General features: G+C 41.4%; 1 protein-coding gene across 12 annotated transcripts in view; it reads left to right on the top strand.

Annotated features, from left to right (window-relative positions):
* Positions 1–25,270, top strand: part of znf385b (zinc finger protein 385B) — a 406,157-nt gene that overhangs the window by 311,038 nt on the left and 69,849 nt on the right. For 10 of the 12 annotated variants that reach the window (XM_073047095.1, XM_073047096.1, XM_073047094.1 and 7 more), the window contains one exon: positions 6,008–6,118. In XM_073047095.1, the coding sequence (XP_072903196.1) occupies positions 6,008–6,118 (111 nt within the window). Of the gene's footprint in view, positions 1–5,283; positions 5,355–5,554; positions 5,654–6,000; positions 6,119–25,270 lie in introns of those variants that run through there. The other 2 variants (XM_073047104.1, XM_073047105.1) reach the window with 2 other exon arrangements.

Here is a 25,270-nt window from a genome sequence, read left to right on the forward strand (position 1 = left end):
GCAGGATTTGTTAGGTGCATCCAGAAGAGATTTTTAAATTGATATGTAGATACTTAAATGAGAGGAGTGGCCATACTAGACTTGGTGTTGGGAAATAAGCTTGGTCAGGTGACCAGCTTTCCATTGGAGAACATTTAGGGAATAGAAAACACAACTCCTTCAGTCTTCAGATAGCTATAGATAAGAGGAAGTATGGAGCTTGCAGGAGAGTTTTAAATTGGAGCAGGGAAAATTACAAGAGTTTTAGATGGAAATTAGGGCATGTTAGTTGGAAACAGCTATTTTTGGGCTAATTATCATCTGACATGTAGAGGGTCTTAAAGACCAACTGTACAGATCATGTTCTGGTAAGAATGAAAGACAAAGTTGACAAGGTAAGGCAACCTTGGATGTTGAGAGTTGATGAATTTAGTCACAAAGCAAAAAGAAGCACTTGTAAGATTTGGGAAGCCAAAACCAAATGGAGCTTTTGAGAAATCTTATGTGCATTTTGCCGGTCTTCTCAGCATGTCTTGCCACTAATGGAAATTTGTATCAAAACATCCTCAGCAATTCCTAGTGTCTTTTAATATTTGATTATCAATCTGAAATATTAAACCTGCTGCCCAGTAGCTGGAATAATCTGTCACTCACAAAATCATTTGCAAAATGGTGCTTCATCCAAAGGCCTTACCATTCATCATAGTGTGTAAGAATTACTTTCTGAGCAGAAACTGGATACTTTATGCATTAAATATTTGTTTTCAGTAATAATCTCAGCTACATTTTATGTAAGTTAGATCTGACATGGTCCATATTGTATCATGTTTACAACTTTCAAGAGCCCCAGAGTGAACACTGTGTGATCTCTGCTTAAGGGAGTTGTCATTAAAGGAATAAATATGCTTTACACTGTCCTTCATTTGATGTGAGCTAAACTTGACCGGCTAATTAATTGACTTGAATTTCCTCTTGATCAGTTTATAATCACTTTAGCTGGTGTATCATGTTATTTACAATAACATCCAGAGCACTGAAGTTAATGATGAATTAACACAATGCCAGTAAGGTAACAGAGCTGACTTGAAGGAAGTCCTGGTGCACTTCTAATGTCTGATTTAAATCACAAGTTGAATAAAAGCTAGAGAAGTCCAATAGATCGTCTACCTTTGGAAAGAGGGACATTTCGGCCTGAAGTCGTCTCTTTCTCAGAGCTGTAATTTGATATTAATTGGTGTAATGGCATGTATTTTTGAGATGCTCATCCATTTCAAATTGTACATCGACTTGCAGACCAGACCAAAATGTTAGACAACTCCATTTTAATACTCAAATCTATTCAAATATTTGTAAATAGGGAGTTGTTCCATGCCCTATTTAATAATACTTTCTCATCTAAGTTCACTGAAAACCAAGCACCAGACATGATGCAGCTCCTTGAGAATTTTGGGGTCTAGGAATCTGTTTGGACAACTGTTCCAAAGAAAGATACTGTTCTGTTCAAAATTAGTGCTGATTGAAGCAATTATCGCCTGTTCCCAGGTTCGTAGCTACTGTTCAGTGTCCACATTTTCAGGTTGATTTTCATGTTCACAGGCAAATTATTTTAGCCCGAACTTCTGAAACTGGGTGATCAGTAGCTTAGTGCCCAAACTTCATCAGCAGTGAGATTTCAATCATATTCAGAAATGATAAATATTTTTTAAAACGCCATTCGCAACAAGCTTGCATTCATATTCAGATCGCTGCACTCTATTCACACTGAAGTCCATTCCTCCTTGCATTTTCAACCACTTTGCTACAGTCAAAGCTGACTTACAACGGGCATCACCTTACATTACTGTTTAGGGTTGACGTAAGCATGCAACAGATATTTCCCAGCAGACAGAGAAAGCAATGTGGGACTCACTAATGTAGACTCTACACATTCAGCCATCCTGAGGGCTCACAGTCTCCCCTGAGCAATGGGCAGACAGGCTGAGCCTTAACTGGGTATCCCTCATTCACATGCCTGAACTCGGGATGCCTGGAATACAACTGCACGTATCTGATTGCGCTTGTCTTAGCTGAAATCAAGGTCACCTTTTTCCGCTTAGAAACGTGTTCATGCAGTTGACCTTTTGCTACCTTCTGATCTGATCCTAGCCTCAGGATCGTTGCAGTCTGGAAGTGTTGACACATGCCACGGGTCGGAGTTTGCTGCTCACTGCTGTATGAGGAAAGTCTTGCCCCCCACACCGCAAGGCATGACGAGACCACATTTCAGCTCAGAGAAGCGAGCTGAGGACAGAATGGGCATTAGCTGCCATTAAAAGCTTCAGTAAAGAGCAGGCACCCATACTGATACAGCTCACGCCTATGACCATCGTAGTTCTCATTCTCGACACACAGGTATTCCTTAAGAGCAAGAGGCACTTACTTGGCAGTAGACCCTGAGAAGACTTTTCCAATGGTCAATGCCAGGTCTCTTAGCAGCTTCTCCCATGCTTTCATTCAAAGCTAGTCACAATTACAGCTCATCTTTCAGAGGCTAAACTGTCTGAAGTGGTGGGTTTTGGGGCAGAAGTCCGATCTGTCAATTAGTAACACACAGCTGCAAATATCACGCCACTGCCAGGCCTTTGTGGAAACTACATTAGAGCTGCTCAAAACATGATCTTGTTGTTTGTACTTCTCTGGCAATTCCCCACAGTGTTCAGCAGCTTTGTACTGATCTGCACAGTGTAATTTGGCCACCAGACAAGCTGAACCATTGCCTGCCAAGAAGGCAAAGACTAGAAACAAAGAAACGTCCTACCAATATACTCTGGAATAACTCATAGTACCTGGGTAATCTCCAACCTGATAGAATGAACATTGATTTCTCCTTCTGATAAAACTTCCCCCCTTCACTCTTCTTCTATTCCTCACTCTGGCCTCTTACCTCTTCTCACCTGCATATCACCTACCCCTAGTGCCTCCCCACTCCTCGTCTTTCTCCTATGGGTCTACTCTCCTCTCCTATCAGGTTCCTTCTTCTCCAGCCCTTTAGCTTTTCCACCCAGCTGCTTCTCCTATCACCTTATAACTTCTTCCCCTTCTCCCCATCTTTTTATTCTGGTGGCTTCCTGATGCACTATCAATACTCCAAAAGACTGGAAGTAGAGTAAATACTGAAAGGTTTTTATTAGCAGTAAAATGGACAACGTCCATGCCGGATGACTGTGGGAGGAGCAGTGACACAATCACCTTTATCCAGGAGCAATCAGCAAAGGGGCGCGTCCAGACAGATATACATGGTTTACCACACTTCCCCTTTCTCTTTCCAGTCCTGAAGGACAGTCTTGGCCAGAAATGTCAGCTGTTCGTTCATTTCCTTCACTGCTGCCTGACCTGTTGAGTTCCTCCAGCATTTTGTGTGTATGAAAATCCTTACCGTTCTTGTCTGTTTATAACCCAAAAAACATATCACTGTCAATATGCACCGTGTCACTTACGCTTATAGCTAGAATTCTGCTGGTGTATTTAACACTAAAAATAGAATTAACCAAAGGCTGTGTTGTAAGTATCTGGTTTGTTGTGCTATCAGAGAGTTTTAGTAGGTAAACAGATCATATGTGGGTATTCATCTTCATCTGTCTGTTTAAATTGCCTCCTTACCTCACCACTTCTGTACGAATTCTGACATCCTTCAAAATAATGATATTTATCCTGATTATATTCTGATTAGTTGTGATACTGTATAAGTATTTTGACATATTAGAATCTAATTTATCTTGTTTGCACAAAGGTAGAACCATATTCAGTGGATTCCAGTTAATTGGGGCAAATTGGAGTCAGTATATTTTGGCCCAATTAAGCGGCTGCCCCAATTAGCAGAAGTTTCATAGAACTAGTTATAAAAAGAGACAAACTGTCATCTAACTAGGTAAGACATTATGCATTTAAATGAAGTACAGAACAAACTGGAACACTACCAATACTGCTGGGGTTGCTTGTCATATCTGACAGTGACAGGAAACTTGTGCAGGAGAGTTTCTGAAGTGGAACAGTTCCAGAGGGGCACTGGGGCAGCCTCTTGACCTTAGAAGTCCAGGTCCAGTGGTTTCAGTGGACGACACAACTGGGGGCTTCCCTGGTTGCAGCAGACGACAATAACCACTTTGGTGCCTCGTCATGCCTTTCGTTCTCCATGCAGTGTTGTTGAACCGCCTTCCTGGCAATGGAATCTCACTGTAGATCTCATCCGCCTAGTCTGCTAGAGCTGACTTTGCATGCTATCTCTCTGGGGTATGGGACCTGCTGGCTACCCTCACCTGGTTTAGCCCGCCTGTCGAAGCAATGTGCCAGGCCCCTGCCCCTGCCGCACGCAAACAGATACTTGGAGCCACAGTTCAGCAACAAAGGTAATATTCAAGATGATTGTTGATACCTTCAACTTCTTCATAGTTCCTAACTTGTTGAAGTAGTGAAATTGTTTCAATTTCAACTTCTGTTTCTGACATCCCCAAGTTGAATGCTTGAAACCACAATGAGCAATACAGCTCTGAATTGTCTTACTGCTTATTTCTCAGCAACTATCAGTGACAAAAAGTCACTGCTCTTTGAACATAAACACATATAACTGACACTATTTAAATACTGTCCACTCTAAGCATGGTGTAGTGTCTAGGGCACGTGACTGATGCTAGTCAGAAAATGTTTGGCAACAGTCTCCTGCTCCAATTAAGTGACATAGTGTCCCAAATAAATGAAGGGAAAACTGCTATTTTCTCGATCTGCTTTTGCTCTTTAAGAGTTGTCCCAAGTTAGTGGCTGTCCGATTTGCCAATGGCCCAATTAACTGGATTCCACTGTATATCATGAAATATATGATATGATGAAATATACGGCATGATTCCTGATGTTTTCATTAACAAGTTAAGTGAATATAATCTATATTAGCAATTTTATTTAGTTTCTCTGGTCATCAGTTTATCAGAGCAGCCCACATCTTGTAATGCATGTTTTATTGTCCTGCATGATGATTTGTGACATAGATAAAACTTATTAAATGTTAACGTGCCATCTTTTTGTAAATTAAACGTTGAGTGTCTATATCCGTTGCTTGGTTGTTATAAAGAAACATTGCCTGTTACATGGCAGTTGTTTCTCACTCATTCTCAAGAGGCTCAGTACCATGTTGTGTTTGCATAAATTGTCCTTGTACAGCTTCTCACTGTTGTAATTGAGGCTTATGTGCATTGCCTGCTCAATGTTGTTTTAAAAAAAACCTGCATTGGCATGAGGTTAATGCTTTCGATTATTACCCGGCACACAGCAGAGAATCGGTCTGTGCTGCCATTCTAGCTTTGCTGCACCTCCTTGACTTCTTTTTCCATTATTCTCATGGACAACTTCCAGGTACTCAAACTATACCTTTTTTGGCATTTCAATTTTATTTTCCTAATGCAGCTTGCTTCAAGTGTTCAATAATTAATTTTCTAGTAAAAGAGAGGAAAAACAAGCATTCTCCTGTGACAGTGCCGCTTGTCAGTGGTGGGAGCAGTGCATTTTCCATGCCTGCGTGCACAATTTTATCTTGAATAACCTTGCCTCAAAGACGCTGCAAGCACAGCTTTTTAACAGTGTCGCAAAATTCTTACTGTGAATGAACCACCAGCATTTCAGACTCTAATTATGAGCAATGTTATTGGTAATTTTACAATAGCCTCATATTTATTTGTGCAATCAAAAAGATCAATATTTAATTCTAGTTTGAATGCAGCTGCCAGTCTCTTTTTATCTGATGACAGGCTCGACTGCCAAATGCTGTAAACATAACTTGCCTGTTTTAACTCCTTGTATTTTGTGGTAATATTTCTGAAGAACAAACACCGAACAAATGTTTCCTTTTAAATGATAGCTGCATTTGTTGCCATTTCGATTAGTCTTTCAGTTTACTATAGGCAGTGTTCTGGTGGCTTTCATCCTCAGTACTCATAAAATTTTCAGGCATTTCTGAAATAGATTTACAGTTAATGATATTTTTATTCTGTTCACCTTCCAGATGGATCCTGTGCAGAAAGCAGTCATCAACCACACATTTGGAGTTTCAGTTCCTCCCAAAAAGAAGCAAATTATCTCATGTAATGTCTGCCAGCTCCGATTTAATTCAGAGGTAAGAACAGAGCGTGTATTGTATCCCTTTTTAAAATAATTGTGTTTGATGAGTTATAAAAGCTAACGCAAACCACAATTCCATTCACATGTTTCTGTCGTTGCTTATTTCTGGGAATAATCTGATATGTACTTCACGTTGTGTTAATTTAGTAAGCACTTTGCCAGGGTCAGGATATGTGGTACATTTTTCCACTGTTGGAGCAGCTGTGTAGAAAGGTGATGAGTGTAGCTTACATCTATTTTAGGTCAGCTGTTGGCTGATCTCTGGTGTTGATTACCTTGTGTAAATTACCCAGGTAAAGGCTTTCTTCAAGGTGAGTATTAATAACGCACTGAGGTTTTACATCTTTGTAATAGGATACCAGGTAATACTTTTTGTCCAGTTGAAAAAGACTTAAATGTCAACTTAAGGATTGTGCTTCTGCTTCTAAATCAGTCATTTTACCAAGATAGTAATTACCAAACAGTGAGTTAAATATTCTTAAGCAGTATTTATGTGAGTTTTCAGGCTCTCTTAAGAAAATTACCTGTCAGTTTTATGCAGAAACACAAAATCTGGATTACCATTCATGTTAAAAAAAAAGGTAAAATATTTGCTATGTTTTGGGATGCAATGATGTTGATGTCAGATTAGAAAACAAAGAAAATATTTATTGTTTATACTTTTTGCTCTAATTGTAAAGATACAAGGGAATCTTGCAAAGAATAAAATTAGAAACAAGATCTGTTCTCTGTACTTGTATGATTTTTATAAATAAATATTGACCATTGGTTTGAGCATATTGAATCAAAGCAGTCGATTGAATTAATTTCTGATATCATGGATTACGCTGGTAAGGCTCAAGGGGATACGTCATTATAGGGAAAGCTGTCATGCAATACAATCATTAGATTTTCTTTTTGTTTCAGATGTGAGCCTGTCATTGCTAGGATGACAATTAGATTATACTTTGCACACTTTTTTTTCAGCTGGCCTCATGGGTTGGTGAAGTAAATGTTTATTTGGATAAAAATCCACTGTCATATACTGCAGAATATTTTCATTATGGGGGAGTGTAGAGGGCTCAGCAGTTGGCTGTAGTCATTAAGCATTTGAGTGTATAGTTTTGTTTTCCCTTTAAAATTATTTAATATGATACATTGAGCTTATGTAAACGACATTTATCTTGCATCTGAACAGTTTGTGGTCAATTATTGCCACTGGCAATAAGAAAATAGCAATAATTTAGGAAGGAAGTGAAAATATGTTACCACATTAATGCAAGAGAGGTGTGGTATGTGTGTTTACGTAAAGGGATTATAATTGTGTTGTTCCTTTTTTTTTGCCATTCCCTTAGCATTTGTGTTTTTTTTTATGAGGCCGAGTTGCTAGCTCAACACTCAACCCAGCGCACTTGAAAGCATGCAAGGGGCTACCCGTAGTTCGAACCTGGGACCATTCACCTCAAAGTCTGGTGCTGATGCCTGATGTCACTACACCACTGCAAAGGGATTGTAAGATAATCAGAAATTCATGAGATACTAATTGAGTACTTTGCATTGTTGTTCACCAAGGTGAGGGTCATGTGGGATAGTAAGATCAGGAAGAGGTGTGCTCATATTCTAGGGCAGGGTTGGGTTTCCAATCTGACAAGGACTCCTGACCCAGATTGGGAACCCTTGTCCTAGGGCATGTTAGTGTCAAGAAGGAGGAGATGTTGAGTCTTTGGAAGAAGATTAAAAAAGGTAAGTCCACAGGGCCTGATGGGATATATCCAGGTCACTGAGAGAAACAGAGGCCTTGAACCTTTATATTCTCTTTAGCCACAAGCAAGGTCCCAGAAGACTGGAGAACAAATGTTGTTTCTTTGGATTGAAAGAACAAGAGGAGAAAACCAGGAAATTATACGCTAGTGAAACTTACATTAGTGATAGGGAAATTATTGGAGAAGATTCAGAGGGATGGAACCTGTTCACATTGGGAAAAGTATGAAATGAATTAGGGACATTCAGTATGACTGTGTGGGGGTTGTCATGTCCTAAAATTGATTGAATTTTCTGAGAAGTTGACAAACATGATTGATACAGGTAAAACAGCGGATGTTGTCTTCATGGACTTCAGTAGAGAATTTGACAAGGTCACTCATAGCAGGTTGATCAAGAACATTAAGATGCATGGATCCATGGCTCTGTATTGTAGACAGAGGCTAATGGTGAAGAGAAATTAATGTGTCTGGTGCTCCGTGTCTAGTGCTTTTTCACAGGGATCATTGCTAGGACCTCTTTTTTCTTTGTTTGTGATATTTGTAACTGATTTTGATGAAAATGTAGGTGGGCTGATTGTTGCAACACAAAAATTGGTGGAGTTATGGATAGTGAGGAAAGTTGTCAAAGAATACAGCAGAATATGTGTTGGATGGAAATAAAGGGCAGAGAAATGGCAGATGGAGTTTAATCCGTATAAATGTAAGGTGTCACAGTTTGAGAGGTTGCTTTTAAGAAGAAGGTGTGCAGTAAATGGCAGGACCCTTGATGTACCGACCATCTGGCCATAATTGACCATTCAAACTGATCCAGAAGATGCTCTCTGAAAGTAGCAATTATATGCAGATAGTATGGTAAAGAAAGTGTATACTGGACTTGTACTTAACAGTTGGGACATGGAGTAGAATAGTTGGCAAGTCATGTTACGGCTATATGATACATTGGTCAGGGCCCATTTAGAGTATCGTGTGCACTTCTGGTCACCACGTTCTGGGAAGGATGTAGAAGCTTTGGAGAGGGTGCAAAAGGGGGTTGCCACAATGTTATCTGCAATAAGAGAGTATTGGCTATAGGAAGAGATTGGGCCAACTTAGATTGTTTTCTGTGGAGTATCAGAGGCTGAGGGGCAACTAGGTAGATAAAGTATAAGATTGTGATTGTCCTGTATAAAGTGGACAGACATAGTCTTTTTCCCAAAGTGGAAATGTCAAATACAAGAGAGCAGAGATTTAATGTGAGGAAGGATAGTTTAAAGGAGTTTTGTGAGGCAAATTTGCTTGGAATGTGCTGCCAGGTGAGCTGGTGTAAACAGATGTGACAATATTTGAGAGGTATTAAGACAAGCACATGAACAGAGGATGCAAGGATATAGACCTGTGTAGGTAAATGTGAATGGTTTAGTTTGGCATTATGGTCAGCAGGCATTATGGAACAAAGGGCCTCTCCTGGCACTGTACTGTTCTATGTACTGTGATGGCTTTGGGATGGGGAGTGTGTACACAGTTGGATCTATGGAAATAAAACAAGGACAGATGAGGACTTATTTCACTTAAACCTGATTAAATCCTACTTTATAAAACTTGCAAATAGGTTTGTGGTAATTGTGCTTCCTTCAGCGTTTTAGAAGTTGTGTGTGTACAATCCAGTGCAAGACTCCCCAGCTCAAACCTGTTTCTTATATGGTGTTCAAGCAACACACACAAAATGCTGGAAGAACTCAGCAGGCCAGGCAGTATCTATGGAAAAGAGTACAGTTGATGTTTCGGGTCGGGACTTTTCATTAGGACTCCTATATGGTGTTACTTCCTTCCACTTCTGACTCTGATTGAAACATTTCTGAAGCGGCTGTGTGTACTGGGAGCACATGGATTTTAGAGCAGTGATTCTTCTTCCCTTTCCATTTCAATTTTCTGCTTTTTTTGAAAATCCTCACTCTGAAGAACAAATTGATTTGAATGTTATCTGAAACAGATTGCTGGGTTTTCAAAGTTGCTGGATCCTAAATTAATTAAGTATTTGCAGTTTTGTTTTCCTAGTTGAAATTGTGCCAATCACAAAATTGGCACAACCAGTTGCGATCTACGTTAGTGTGCCTGACATTTTTCTAGTTTCAGACCTGTACCCAAAGCCATAAAAAAGATGCAATACAAATTTCAGATAGTAGCAATGTAACAGAACTCCATAGACTGACCCTGGGAAAAGTTCAAAGTAAATTTATTATCAACGTATGTATTCATCTTCATATGCAACCCTCCTTGAGATTTGTTTTCTTGTGGGCATACACAGTAATTCCAAAAACATAATTAAATCAATGAAAGACTGCTCCCAACAGGACAAAAAAAAAACAATGTGCAAAAGACAACAAACTGTACAAATACTAAAAAAAGTAAGCAATACATATCAAGAACATGACATGAGATATGAGATGCCCAGTAGAACATAGTGGTTAGTGGTCCTGATTCCACCTTTAGGGAAACAAGGTTGAGTCCTCATCTCTGTTGTTTTGTCTGTGGAATTTTTATGTTCTCTTGGAATTCTGGTGGGTGTTCTGCTGCCTTCTCACATCGCAACGACGTGCTGCTAAATTGCAAGTGTACAGGGAAATAAGGAGTGTGAGAATGGGATTAATTTATTGGGAGCTGCCATGCAACCAATAGGCTGAATGACCTCCTTTGTGGTGATAAATACGTAAAACAGGAACATACCTTTCTTGCTTTAATTAGGATTTAAAGATCCAATCTGCTAACATTGGGAGACATAATAAGGGTGCTTTGGAACTGGCTACAGAGTCTTTTGATAGCATCAAAAGTCCCCAAAATGCTCGAACAATTACGAAGTGCCTGCCCCAGCATTTAGTTGTCAAGTACACTTTCAGCGGATGTCACTGGAGGCAACTTTACATAGTGCGGTGTGAGGCATTGTCAGGATAGAGAGGACAAGCATGTGCACCCATGAGGAACCTATTCACAGGAAATTTTCAGAGAAAATTCAAAACATCTAGATCTCTTTGATGAATATCTTTGGAAGCTCATATGTTTGAAGTCTATATTAAGAGGGACGTGATGTTCTGCACATGTCTTTTGGCCATCATCTCTTGCGTGAACTGTGTCATCTAAAGAGGTGAAGATCGTTACATACTCATCTTTCTGGCTGTTGGATCATTCCATGCAGCCATGGTCAGTATCTCCTGTATTTCTCAGTTTGCTTTTTACTGCAGCATCAGAAGAATCATCAAGGTTTTCCAGTCACAGGAATAATCTGTTTTTTTACATTGAAGAGTGGGAATGGTAGAAATGGGATTTGCCATCATCATTGGCTTTCTTTAAGTACAGTAACCCAATAGAAGTATTGTGCACCTGTATCATTCTCCCATGAGGAATGTGGATCTTCTCCTTCTCTTGGGCTTTGTTTCCCTCACTATCTAGTTGGATGTAGGTCATGACAAGAGCTTTATGATGGTAAACACAGTGTTTCCTTGTCAGCTCCCACAACGCTGTACCATTAGGAAGTCTGGGACTGGATATTCTTAGCGAACAGCAACTTCCTTCAGAATGGGACCCAGTGAACAAGGGACAAGGTTCAAGGTTGCCTCCTTGAATACTCACACTGATAATACACCAACTACACCAGGTACAGCAGAACTATAGTGGCAGCCACAAAGATACCAAGATAATACTTCAATATAAGCCTCTGTAGAAATTGACTATTTTAAGATACCATGGAGAAAAAAAACTTTAAAAAGCCCCATTTGAGAAGCACCAGATTTAATTCTGTTCACAACAGTTATAAATGATCAAAACAGTATCACAATATTTTACTTAGGCAGCCACTTATGATTAATAGTCTCTCACCTATTCCTATCGTTTTCAATTCTGCGTACAAGGGAAGCTCCTAGAAAACAGGTGGCATTGAGCAGATGTCTCATCACACAATATGACCTTGTACATGGTTGTTTCATATATATTGGAAGAACTGAGGAAGCGGAGGGAATAATCATGCGATTGAAATCAAAAGGTCATGAGTATTTATCATAAGAATAAGCTGGCAGCCATGGCATCAATCAAAATATTTCACAAGGATAGAGTGTGTTCTATTGCAGCAAAATTATGTTTTTGTTTTGAAAAACATCCGTTTTCTCTCGTGTGGCAAGCAAGGTTTTCCTTGAGTACGTTGACCTGTAACACATGACATTAGTAATGTGGTGAGGTGACATGCTGTTTGTTATGCAGTAATGCCAGCTTCTGCCACACAGTGTGACATCGCTGCGTACAGAAGGAAGTGATGTGGCTTCACAGAGAAAATATCTGATTGATGCTGGTGGCTTGAGGGTAGTTTATAATAAAGTAAAATTAAGTTGTGGATGAAGAGAAAATCATAAAGTTTTTCTGTTAAGTACAACATCCTGGTACAGTTTCTTTTCGATTGAACTTGCTGGTGGATTTCCATATGCTTGTGCTGTGTTCCCTCTGTAGCTGCTGAACAGTTGCTCCCTTTCCCTTTGAATTTGCATGCATTTCGTTGATGATCCATAAAAAGCTCTTGCCCTGGAGGGCCAGGTTCAGATCACTGGCTCTGACAAATTAAAGAAGCATTCTGAGCTGTCCCTGATGTGGTCAGCATGATATCAGAGAAGTTATGGATGGATGGACAATATAATTACTGATCTTGTGATGGAGAACACCAGTGTCCTAACCTGCACACCAGGTATTCTCTCAAGAGTGCTGCAAGGTCTTGAGGAGTTTCAGCTGGCTGAAGAGGCCAGACCTCAGACAGAGATCATAAGTGATCTTCCTCGCCAATGGCTCAAGCTAGATAGAGTGACGATGGATTGTATAGCAAAAATATTTCAGTGATCTCTATACATGCCTCAACACCGGCCATCATAGCCATTAGCTGAAAGACGAGCCCACCACCTGAAGAATGGAGATCAGTTTCTTGGTTCCCCGACTCTATCAACCTCCCAAAACCAATGACACGTGTGCAGAAACGTTAACTCAGTTTCTTTCTCCACAGAGGCTACTGATTATTTTCTGTTTTAAAATTTGTAATGAAGGTACTAATTAAAGCAAAGGTTTTAGTAATCACAATGAAACATTCATGTATATTAGAATTTAGTGGCTTCTCAGTGAAAGGGAGGATAATCTCTTCAAGCCTGGTGGGGTACAGCACTCGGAAACACATGACCTTCCTCTCTGGGGAACTCCTTTCGAGATTTAGTTATTTTGGCCTAAGACTTGGAGGTGTAGAACTGAGAGTCAACTTTTTATTCTCATATGTTTGAACGTGTGAGCTCTATAAAAGGCTTACTGAATGAAATGTGTGTGGATAAGTGTGGTGTTTTTAGTAGAGCATAGAACAGTACAGCAGAGTGCAGGCCCTTTGGCCCACAATGTTTGTGCCGGCCTTTTAATATCCTGGCAGGGAGGTTTTCTAAAGCTATTGGGGAGAGTTTAAACTAGAATTGCTGGGGGGTGGGAACCAAACTGAAGAGAAAGCTTGAAGACAGTGCGAGAGGGAGGAAAGGCAGGTGATAGAGAAAGGATACGCTCAGACCAATGGTTTGAGATGTGTCTGTTTTAATGCAAGAAGCATCATGAACAAAGCGGATGAGCTTAGAGCATGGATCAGCACTTGGAGCTGATGTTGTGGCCATTACGGAGTCTTGGATGGCTCAGCAACAGGAATGGTTACTTAGAATGCCAGGCTTTAGATGTTTCAGAAAGGACAGGGAGGGAGGCAAAAGAGGTGGGGGTGTGGCACTGCTGATCAGAAATAGAGTCACGGCTGCAGAAAAGGTGGACGTCATGGAGGGATTATCTACTGAGTCTCTATGGGTGGAAGTTAGAAACAGGAAGGGGTCAATAACTCTACTGGGTGTTTTTTATAGACCATCCAATAGTAACAGGAGCATCGCGAAGCAGATAGGGAAACAGATTCTGGAAAGGTGTAATAATAACAGGGTTATCGTAGTGGGAGATTTTAATTTCCCAAGTATTGATTGGCATCTCCCTAGAGTGAGGGGTTTAGATGGCATGGAGTTTGATAGGTGTGTTCAAGAAGGTTTCTTGACACAATATGTAGATAAGCCTACAAGAGGAGAGGCTGTACTTGATCTACTTTTGGGAAATGAACCTGGTCAGGTTTCAGGTCTCTCAATGGGAGAGCATTTTGGAGATAGTGATCACAATTCTATCTCCTTTACCATAACATTGGAGAGGGATAGGAACAGACAAGTTAGGAAAGCATTTAATTGGAGTAAGGGGAAATATGAAGCTATCAAGCAGGAACTTGGAAGCATAAATTGGGAACAGATGTTCTCAGGGAAATGTGTGGCAGAAATATGGCAAGTGTTCAGAGGATATTTGTGTGGAGTTCTGCATAGGTACATTCCAATGAGACAGGGAAAGGATGGTAGGGTACAGGAACCATGGTGTACAAAGTCTGTTGAAAATCTAGTCAAGAAGAAAAGAAAAGCTTACGAAAGGTTCAAAAAACTAGGTAATGAAAGAGATCTAGAAGATTTTAAGGCGAGCAGGAAAGAGCTTAAGAATGAAATTAGGGGAGCCAGAAGGGGCCATGAGAAGGCCTAGGGGAGCAGGATTAAAGAAAACCCCAAAGCATTCTACAAGTATGTGAAGAGAAAAAGTGAGAGAATAGGACCAATCAAATGTGACAGTGGAAAAGTGTGCATGGAACCAGAGGAAATAGCAGAGGTACTTAATGAATACTTTGCTTCAGTATTCACTAAGAAAAAGAATCTTGGTGATTGTAGGGATGACTTACAGCGGACCGAAAGGCTTGAGCATATAGACATTAAGAAAGAGGATGTGCTGGAGCTTTTGGAAAGCATCAAATTGGTTAAGTCAACGGGACTGGACAAGATGTTCCCCAGGCTACTGTGGGAGGCGAGGAGGGATATTCCTGAGCCTCTGGCAATGATCTTTGCATCATCAATGGAGATGGGAGAGATTCCAGAGGATTGGAGGGTTGTGGATGGTGTTCCCTTATTCAAGAAAGGAAGTAGAGATAGCCCAGGAAATTATAGACCATTGAGTCTTACTTTAGTGGTTGCTAAGTTGATGGAAAAGATCCTGAGAGGCAGGATTTATGAACATTTGGAGAGGTATGATATGATTAGGAATAGTCAGCATGGCTTTGTCAAAGGCATGTCGTGCCTTACGAGCCTGATTGAATTTTTTGAGGATGTGACTAAACACATTGATGAAGGTATAGCAGTAGATGTCGTGTATATGGATTTCAGTAAGGCATTTGATAAGGTACCCCATGCAGGCTTATTGAGAAAGTAAGGAGGAATGGGATCCAAGGGGACCTTGCTTTGTGGATCCAGAATTGGCTTGCCCACAGAAGGCAAAGAGTGGTTGTTGATGGGTCTTTTTCTGCGTGGAGGTCAGTGACCAGTGGTGTGTCTCAGGGATCTGTTCTGGGATCCCTTCTGTTCGTGATTTTTATAAATGACCTGGATGAGAAAGCTGAGAGGCATTGATCATGTAGATAGTCAAGAGTCTTTCTCCCAGAGCTGAAATTGCTAACGTGAGAAGGCACAGTTTTAAGGTGCTTGGAAGTAGGTACAGAGGAGATGTCAGGGGTGAGTTTTTTTCCGCAGAGAGTGGTGGAATGGGCTGCGGCGATGGTGGTGGAGGCGGATACGATAAGGTCTTTTAAGAGACTCCTGGATAGGTACATGGAGCTTAAAAAATAGAGGACTATGGGTGACCCTAGGTAATTTCTAAAGTAATTTGGCACAGCATTGTGGGCCAAGGGCCTGTATTGTGCTGTAGGTTTTCTATGTTTCTAACTTCAAGGTCAATCTAACCCTTCCCTCCTACATAGCCCTCCATTTTTTTATAGAAATAGAGTGTTGTGCAACTTGCCTTAACATAACCTTTGACACCACAAAATTGTACTGTTGAATGGAGATTGTCAGGTGTGACGTGTCACGTGTCACCGAACTGTTCTTAAGGTTGCAAACACAGGAAAATCTGCAGATGCTGGAAATCCAAGCAACACACACAAAATGCCAAGGAACTCAGCAGGCCAGGCAGCATTGATGCAAAAGGCTAAACAGATGACGTCTCAGGCCAAGGTCCTTCATCAGGACTGAAAACACAATGAGGTCAGAGTAAGAAGGTGGGTGTGGGAGGGCAGGAAGATGGTAGGTCATGGGTGTGAAGAATTGGAGGGCAGCAGAGATCAGATGGTTTTGTTTCACAGTGTTGTAACAGAATCATAAACACAAGAGAAAACCTGCAGATTTTCTCTTTTCTATAGATGCTGCCTGGCCTGCTGAGTTCCTCCGGCATTTTGTGTGCATTGCTTGGATTTCCAGCATCTGCAGATTTTCTCTTGTTTGCGATTCTAGTACTGCACTGCAAAGTCTCTTTCTGGGATGCCTACCCTGAAGAAGTCTAAATTCTCCCTTCGACAGGAGTTCAGTGAAACCCTCTCTCATTGTTCTGCCTCTGCTGCCGTCCGACTCTTTGCACCTGTCACCCACCACCTTGTACTTTTTCCTCCCGCCCCCCCACCTCCTTACTCTGATCTCTCATCTTTTTTCCCAATCCTGAAGAAAAGTCTCGGCCTGAAACGTCGACTTTTACTTTTTTCCATGGACACTGTCTAGCCTGCCAGGTTCCTCCAGTATTTTGAGTCTGTTGTCAAGGTTGTCTTGTCAGCTCCAGCACACCGGGCAAAGATTCTCCCTCATAATATAGATCTGATTCATGAGACTATCGGTCCTCTTTCAGTAAATCTGAGAACTTCCTCCCACTCTTTTACAGCCCTTCATTCCTCCTTAGCAGCAATTTATGTTGCTGCCGCATTGATTGTGGCCAAATGGATAGCAGCACAGCACAGCAACTGCATCTGTTTAGGTCAGTCCCAGATAGGACTGCATGGGTCACTTTATTTTACCAACTCTTTCAGGTGTGGGATATCCTTACTTTTTTTACACACTTTCACTTTCACAATTTGATTTGAGCAGAATTTGATTTGCCACAGACACTGAGATCAGCAAATGCAGTTTACAATATGGCCTCCTCTACATTGAAAAACCAGCTGCAGGTTGGGGCTGATCACTCTGAATTATCTGTGCTCAATCAACAGGAGTCTCCAGTTGTTCACCATTTTAATTCACCTTCCCACACCTGCTTTGATCTCTTTGTCTGTGGCCTCTCACACTGTGCAATAACATCCATTCTGACCTCAAAAACCAACAGCTCATCTTCTCTCTGAACATATTGCGGCCTTCTGGACTAAATATTGGAGATTCTTTATCTCGGTTTTATAAAATGCCATTTCATTGGCTCTTCACCCAACCCTGGAAGATTTGGACAGTAAAGATGCATACATCAGAATGCTCTTTATTGATTATAGCTTGGCATTCAATACTATCAACCCCTCAAAATTAGTCAATAAGCTTCAAGACCTTGGCGTCAAAGCTCCTTGTGCAACTGGATCCTGGATCTCTTCACTTGCAGACTCTAGTCAGTTTGGATTTGCATCTTCTGAATCTCCAGCACAGGTGCTCCACAAGGCTGTGTACTTAGCCTCCTGCCCTACTCGCTTTACACTTACATCTGTGTGGCTAAGCACAGCTCCAATGCCATATTCAAGTTTGCTGATGACACCATTGTTGTTGGCCAAATCAAAGCTGATCAAAATCGGCATATAGGAGGGGGATTAAAAATCTGGCTGAGTGGTGCCACAGCAACAACGCCTTGTTCAAATGTCAGCAAGACCAAGGAGCTGATAATTGTCTTCAGGAGGAGGAAAATGGAGGTCCATGAGCCAGTCCTCATTGGGAGATCAGAGGTGGAGAGGAATTGCAACTGTAAATGCTTCAGTGTTGGCATTTCCAAGGACCTGTCCTGTGTTACGTATCCCGTAACTGGATCACTTACCAGCAAAGATAGAGAGGTCCGCTGAAGTCTGATGGTACCTTTTTTAAACGTTTTTATTTATAAAGGGGCACAAAAGGAAGGTTAATACAAACATTCTGATAACATACGTCGTCAATTCTCAATCTAAAGCGCAGGTATAGTAATGATCAATCAGAAATAAGCTTTATCGTTGTCTAGGGGATAATATCTTGTCCATTTGGAAATATAACAGTCATTCAAAAAGTCGGCAGGCTTCAGCCTTTTGGGAACCGCTGGGTTTCCCATGTTGGAGAGAGAGAGAGAGATTGGTGAGAAAAGGAACACTTGCCCGGGTCCTTACGAAGCAAAACCGTGAAATCAGGGGAGCCGGCTTTACTGTTGTTAGTTAAAAGCGATTTTCCGTGATTCCAGCCACAGACTCCCGATTCGGAATCTAACGCACGTGGCTTCCTTCAAAATGGCTTCCCGCTACGACGGGATCGCTATCGTGTCTCCTTGGTGCGTCTGGAGGGGTCGTCCCCCCCAGACCCTCCTTTATACTTCCTCACGGGATCGCAGGTGTCAATCTCTCTCTCAACCAGCCCACTTTGCCCGAGGGCTTTACACGTGGTCTTCATGAGACAATAGTCAAGGTCGCTTTATTCTGCATCCCGGTGGAACGCGGTATTCAGCACGTCTCTCTCTCTCTCGGGTCATTGACCCCCCCCCCCCCCCCCTTCACTAGGGCTCTTGCGATTCTCACAAAGGAGGGGGCTGGTATCATAACACCTGGACCCAGCACTTAAGTGCATTTATGAAGAAAGCACAGCAGTGCCTCTACTTTCTTAAGGGTTTGCAAAGACATTTAAAACTTACATAAACTTCTGTAGATGTGTGGTGGAGAGTATATTGACTGGCTGCATCACAGCCTGGTATGGAAACACCAACGTCCTTGAACAGTCAATCCTACTAAAAGACGTGGATATGGCCCATTCCATTATGGTTAAAGGCCTCCCCACCATTGAGCACATCTACATGGAGCATTGTCGACGGAAAGCAGCCTCCATCATCAGGGACCCCCATTACCCAGGACGTGCTCTAATCTTGCTGCTGCCATCAAGAAGAAGTTATACGAGCCTCAAGACTTCAAGCACCAGGTTCAGGAACAGTTGTTGCTCCACAGACATCAGGCTGTTGAATGAAAGTGGATAACTTCACTCAGCTTCACTTGCCCAATCACTGAACTGTTCCTACGATCTGTGGACTCACTTTCAAGGACTCTTCATCTCAGTTTGATATTTATTGCTTTATTATTATTACTTTCTTTTTTTCTTTTTGTATTTCCACAGTTTGTTGTCATTTGCACACTGGTGGTCCACCCTGTTCATGCAGTCTTTTATTGAATCTTTCATGATTACTGAATTTATTGAGGATGCCTGCAAGAAAATGCATCTCGGGATTGTATACGGTGACATGTATGTGCTTTGATAATATCTTTACTTTGAAATTTGAGTTTGTTTGCCTGCCATCCTTTTTACTTTTCCTATTTGTATACAGTCTGGCCTCCTGGGCATGACATTGAAATTTAAGTGGATCAGTCGTCCTATATGACTTCACGCCAAAACAGAAATTCCTTTTGTTCGAAATTCCTTTCGTCCAACCCCCGCCCCCACTGCTTCTGCCTACACTAACTTACTCAGGTTTGACGAAGAGTCCCTTGTCTGAATCGTTAACAACTTCTCTTTCCACCGGCTGAGTTTGGTTTTGTTGTATTATCTTGTTGGCTCAGTTTGTCTCATCCTCCTCGCATAAGTCTGGCTGAGCAGGACCCCCAGTATCTCCATTAACACACATTACAGGTTTTAACCGCCCCATTTCACCCATTTGACTCTCCTGGTGTCAGGCATTTACTTACCTGTACTTACTGCCTGTTACACCGCTGGTGATTAGGGGTAGCAATGGAGGTCTTTCATCCCTGTCTGTCTTTGGCCACTCAGATGGAGAAGCAGTCTTCATTGCTGTTTCCATAGCAATTTTGTTTTACCAGTCCAGGTTGTTAGCCCTGAGCTGAACCCCCAAACTTGGAGGACTGGTGGACCACTTTTAGTCTGGCCTCTACCCTTTAACCTGTTTGGCATGGATGACCCTACCAAGATCCAACGTATAAAGACCTGACTCCAGCCAACAAAGATCTCCAGGTCATTGAGGCACACAAGCTTCCAAGCCACAACAAGGTTATGATCCTCTTGGAGGTTAAAAGGTGTTTACCCTGAATCAAATAACATTTATCCTATTTTCTCGGGAATAGTAGGCTTTGCTGCACTTACTGAACAGAGGAGTCAACTACAGTAAGCTAATGAATCTGGAGTCACATTTTGCAGTTCACAAGATTTCCTTTCCTGAAGAACATTGATGGAGCCTATGGATTTATATTATAGTCCAGTAGCATTGGTACTACTGTTGCTAAGGTTTGTGTTTCTTTTTTTAATTCTAGTTTTATTTCAGCTCCTCAGCTGTCATGGTGAGATCTAAACTTATCATTGCTTCAGAACTCTCGTTGCTGGTCCTATAACAGCTTTTAGCCTAGCATCCGCCTCTACCATTTTATCTTCTGGAGGCACTTTGCAATGTAATTGTGGGAAATGCACCCCTGTTCTGTTCAGTCCTTCCCTCCAATTATTCAGCCAGCCCTGAAGGGTGAAGCAGGATTTGCCACTTCCAATCTGGAGTATTACACTCCTTGCTCACAACACCACTTTGGAGATGCCAAGTGCAGATTGTGTGAGCACTTTACAAAACACCTCCACTCTACTCAGAAGGATGACCCTGAACTTCTCTTCATTTGTTCTTTATTTGTGCAAAGAACTCCCACTCTGATCTTTGAATTCAGCCTTTCACATGTTCCAGTGATGTCCAGTGCAAGCCTGAACAACAGCACCTATCTTCCATCCAGGGGGATTGCAGCCTTGAGGATTTAATAACAATTTTATGAAGCCATGCAGTTTTTTGTTATCCTCTCCCCAGACATGGTTATATTTTGTTCTCTTTTCAGTTTCCAGTTAAAGTAATTGTTAGCTTGACAACTTTGGTTCTCGCCCTACTTCCCCACCCTCCCATCTCTCTGGTTTGAAACATTCTTGTTTTCTCACCTTTTTCAATTCTGGGTGAAGGGTCATTGACTCATTGACCCTGCATGTCTTCCCATTAATACCTCTTTCACTTCCATCATTTTCTTCTTTCAGGCTGAGTACTTTAATCATTTGCTTTTTTTAAGATTTAGATTTCCAGATTTTCAAGTCTTTCACTTTATCAGACAGACCTGGTTTCTGTGCTTTCTCCTGTTTTCATAGGGCCTGCTTTCAAACCTTCATTTGATATCATCGCAGTATACTCTAGCCATATTGAGTACAGGTATCATGAAGGTTAATTCCTGAACTGAAAAGAAGTGTGACCTTTGCCTTGATTATTTATTCCACTCATCAGCTTCATTTTCACAATTAATCGGTAAAGTGAAAAGTTTGTCCAGTTTTGCACAATGCCTTTGGAAACCACTTATAGCAACACATTTCAAGCACCCTGCTGTTGTTTCTCATCTCAAAACTTAATTGTGTCGTCTCTTTAATGCTGTAAGTTATCTTCAAATTAATAAATAATTACCTAGAAATTAAGTAGCAGCTGTGAAGGCTCATTATATACACCTGCTGTGCTGGCCCCAATGGCCATCTTACTGGAGGGTCCACCACTGGAAATCCTGGTGATCTACCTATTGTGTACTACTGAACCAAGGTCGTTAAAGGAAAGGAAAGTGATGGCTTTATAATGATCTTTTCAATTCAAAATCCATATTGCTAGGCTTACTGGAATATATTGCACGTGTAAATTTCACAGACAATGATTAACACACACAAAACATAATTGGTATTAAGAACAGGTAACTTACTATTTCGCACATTATGTTTACTGTCACCCAAAGTCCTAATTATCAATCTAAGTTGAGCAGTAGTCAACAAATATTTACAGTATGTTGTTTTAATAACCTTATTAAAACTACTCAATGTTCATTTATGTTTTCTGTAAATCAATTTTGGGAATTTCTGTCATGACTTTGATAAATAGTGAAATTCAAATTGAAAGCTTGCTGTGTTTCAAACTGGGGAATGGGAGATTTGCTGTCTGGATCAGTGGAGCTGTAAAATTGGTTGAACAGTAAGCACTAAATGCTGGAGGAACTCAGCAGGTCAGGCAGCACCTACAGAGGGAAATTAAACAGCCAGCGCCCTTCATCAGGAATTCAGTGGTACAAATTACAGAAAAAAATGCAGTGGAGGCAAACAATGAGTGCAAGGTAATAATGAGGTAACTTTTGAAGTCAAGAGGCCATTTTATCATATAAGGGATGGTTCAGTAGTCTTGTAAAAGCAAGATAGAAGCTGTCCTTGAACCTGGAAGTATATGCTTTCAGGCTTTTGCATCTTCTGCCTGGTGGTAGTGGAGAGAACATAGACATATAAGAGTACAGCACAGTATGGGCCCTTCAGCTGATGATGTTGTGCTGTAATAAAAACCGTACGCCATCATTATTTAACCCTTTCCTCCTACACAGCCCACAACCCTCCATTTCTCTTATATACATGTGCCTGTCTAAGAGATTTTTTTGAATGTTCCTATTGCATTGGTCTCCACTACCAAGCTGGGCAGTGCATTCTGTAATCTGCATCACTGAAGTCTACTCTCTGAGCAAAAAGAAGAAAAACCCTGCCTCTGACAGCTCCCCTCAGCCTCCCTCCATTCTCCTTAAACAGGTATCCTCTGGTATTAACCACTACCATGCTGGGGAAAAGATACTGGCAGTCCACTCTATCAATGCTCTTGTAATCTTATAGACCTGTATCAAGTCTTATCTCGTCATCTTTCATCCTCCGTTACACCAAAGAGAAAAGCTCGAGCTCAGTCAGTCTTACTTCATAAGACATATTCTCTAATCCTGGTAAATCTCCACTGCATACTCTCTAAAGCTTCCATCCTTCCTATAATGAGTTCACCAGAACTGAATGCAATACTCCAGATGTGGTCTAACCAGAATTTTATAGAGCTGCAACATTTCGTCACAGCATTTGAGCTCAATCCCCTAACTGATGAAGATCAGCAGACCATATGCCTTCTTAACCACACTATCAACTTTGAGGGATCTATGGATCTCAGCCCTAAAATCCTTCTGGAGCCAAACATTGGCTTGTAACCAAGGTCCTGCAGCCTGCCCACCACGAGGTTCCCGCATGCTGCCTGCCGCCCAGAATCCTCTCGGAGACTGTAGAGCGCTGGAGCACCCAAACAATCTCCAAGCAGCAAAGCACAGACTCCAACATTTCCAGAATCACCTTCAAGATGAGAACCCAAGATAAAACTAGTGGGGAAAAATGGTTTCATGATCTATCCAAAGGATGTCGACCAAAAGAGCATTGTACACAGGCGCCATCTTGACCAGAAGCTTACTAGCTTATTTGGAAGCATCTAATTCTGACTTCAGAGGCATCTAGAAATATGGTGAGCATTGTCCAACACCCTCCAGCAGATTATTTTTGAGTGTAGATTAACAGTTAGATCAGTGCTACAATCTATGCATTGCCAGGTTGGAGGAGCAACACCTCATATTTCATTTGGGTATTCTTCAACATGATGGCGTGAACATCGATTTCTCTGACTTTTGGCAGTGTTTCTCCCTCCCTCTTCCCTGGTCTCCAATTCCCCACTCTGGCTCCCTTCTTTCCTCTACTCTTCTCCTCACCTGCCTATCACCTCCCCCTGATAACCCCCCACCTTACCTTTCTCCCATGGTTGACTCTTTTCTCCTATCAGATTCCTTCTTCACTAGCCCTTTATCTTTTGTATGTATCACCTCCCAGCTACTTACTCCCCCCCCCCCATCGTCCTATTCTAGCTTCTTCCCCCTTCCTTTCCAGTCCTGATGAAGTGTTTACTCATTTCCATAGATACTACCTGACCTGCTGAGTTCTTCCAGCATTTTGTGTGTGTTGCTCTTGGGTTTCCAACACCTGCAGAATCCCTTGCATTTAGAAAATTAACATGTGGGTTCTAGTTCAGAAACTGTTGGCCCATTAATGGTTATCACCTCACCAACCATATTGTAAAACATGCCAAAAAAAATCTTGAAATGGAGCATTTATGTCTTAGTGTTTCTCCAACTGGTTTATTCTTTGTGACAGCTTCTAAGTTGGTTGTTTAATTGTGGAATGGATTTGAATATCTACTGACACACACAAAATGCTGGTGGAACACAGCAGGCCAGGCAGCATCTACAAGGAGAAGCATTGTCGACGTTTCGGGCCGAGACCCTTCGTCAGGATTGAATATCTACTGTACTGTATATGCAAATTAAATACACCATTAGTATTTTTTTTACTTTTTTTAATATCTAAAACCTTTTGATGAGTAGCGCAAACTACAAATATACTATTCTCTAGACAATGAATGAACTGTTGCGCTTTCAATTTTTTTTCATTACTTTCCTAATTGGCTGTTGAAATCAGGTTAAAGTTTAATCATTGTATACTATTCATTGTGGAGCTAATTCTAAAATGAAGAGTTTAACCAAATAAAGTTAGTAACTCGTCCTCATTACTTACTTAAGCCAATCAGCACTACTGGGGAATAGGTCACCGCCTGTAGCTTTCTAGACTCCTCTGACATGGGCTAGTCTTTCAAGTTGTCCCCAGGTGTAGCCCATCTTCAAAGCATCTTCCTCTCCAAGGAGTGAGGTCTTTGGAGCTTCTGTTGGTGTATCTGTAGCTCTGGGTTGGAGTTAGTATCCCCATGCCCAACCCTCCTCCTTTTGCAGCCAGGTTTAGACCTGTACATGGAGGAGTTCACTCACATTGCAGGTAAGTGAAACACTTGTAATGTAGGTGCTATTTTAATCTTCCAAGATGAGTCTGAGAAGGAATAGATCTCAACAATAAACACAACATTCTGCAGATGCTGAAAATCCAGAGCAACACACTCAAAATGCTGGAGGTGCTTTGAGCCATAAAGCATATTTATTTTGCATATTAGTAGCAGGTCACCGTGCAGATACTGACGTGCCTGCACTTGTCTCTGAGCTTTGCGAAGACAGTTCTCTGAATTGTGAAGTAGGGACACACTATCATCTTGAAGTGATGTTCTTGCTTTGCAAAATCATAAACTTTTCTTACTAATACTGCTGGAGGTCTCACTGAGAGAGAGCTAAAACAATTTTACCTATGTTGTGTCGCAACTGTAAGCTATTATCACTGTGCTTTGGGATTACCATGGTAGGAATTTTGCCTTTTAATTACACTGCTGGCTCAGTCCAATCTGTAACAACTGGATAGATTGGGGCGCCACGATGGTGCAGCGGTTAACATGATGCTATTACAGCTCAGGGCATCAGAGTTCAGAGTTCCCAATTCCAGCATCCTCTGTAAGGAATTTGTATGTCCTCACTGTGAGTGCATGGGTTTCCTCAGGGTATTCTGGTTTCCTCCCACAGT

The sequence above is a fragment of the Hemitrygon akajei genome, chromosome 5 (assembly GCF_048418815.1).
Source record: "Hemitrygon akajei chromosome 5, sHemAka1.3, whole genome shotgun sequence".
Taxonomy (NCBI): domain Eukaryota; kingdom Metazoa; phylum Chordata; class Chondrichthyes; order Myliobatiformes; family Dasyatidae; genus Hemitrygon; species Hemitrygon akajei.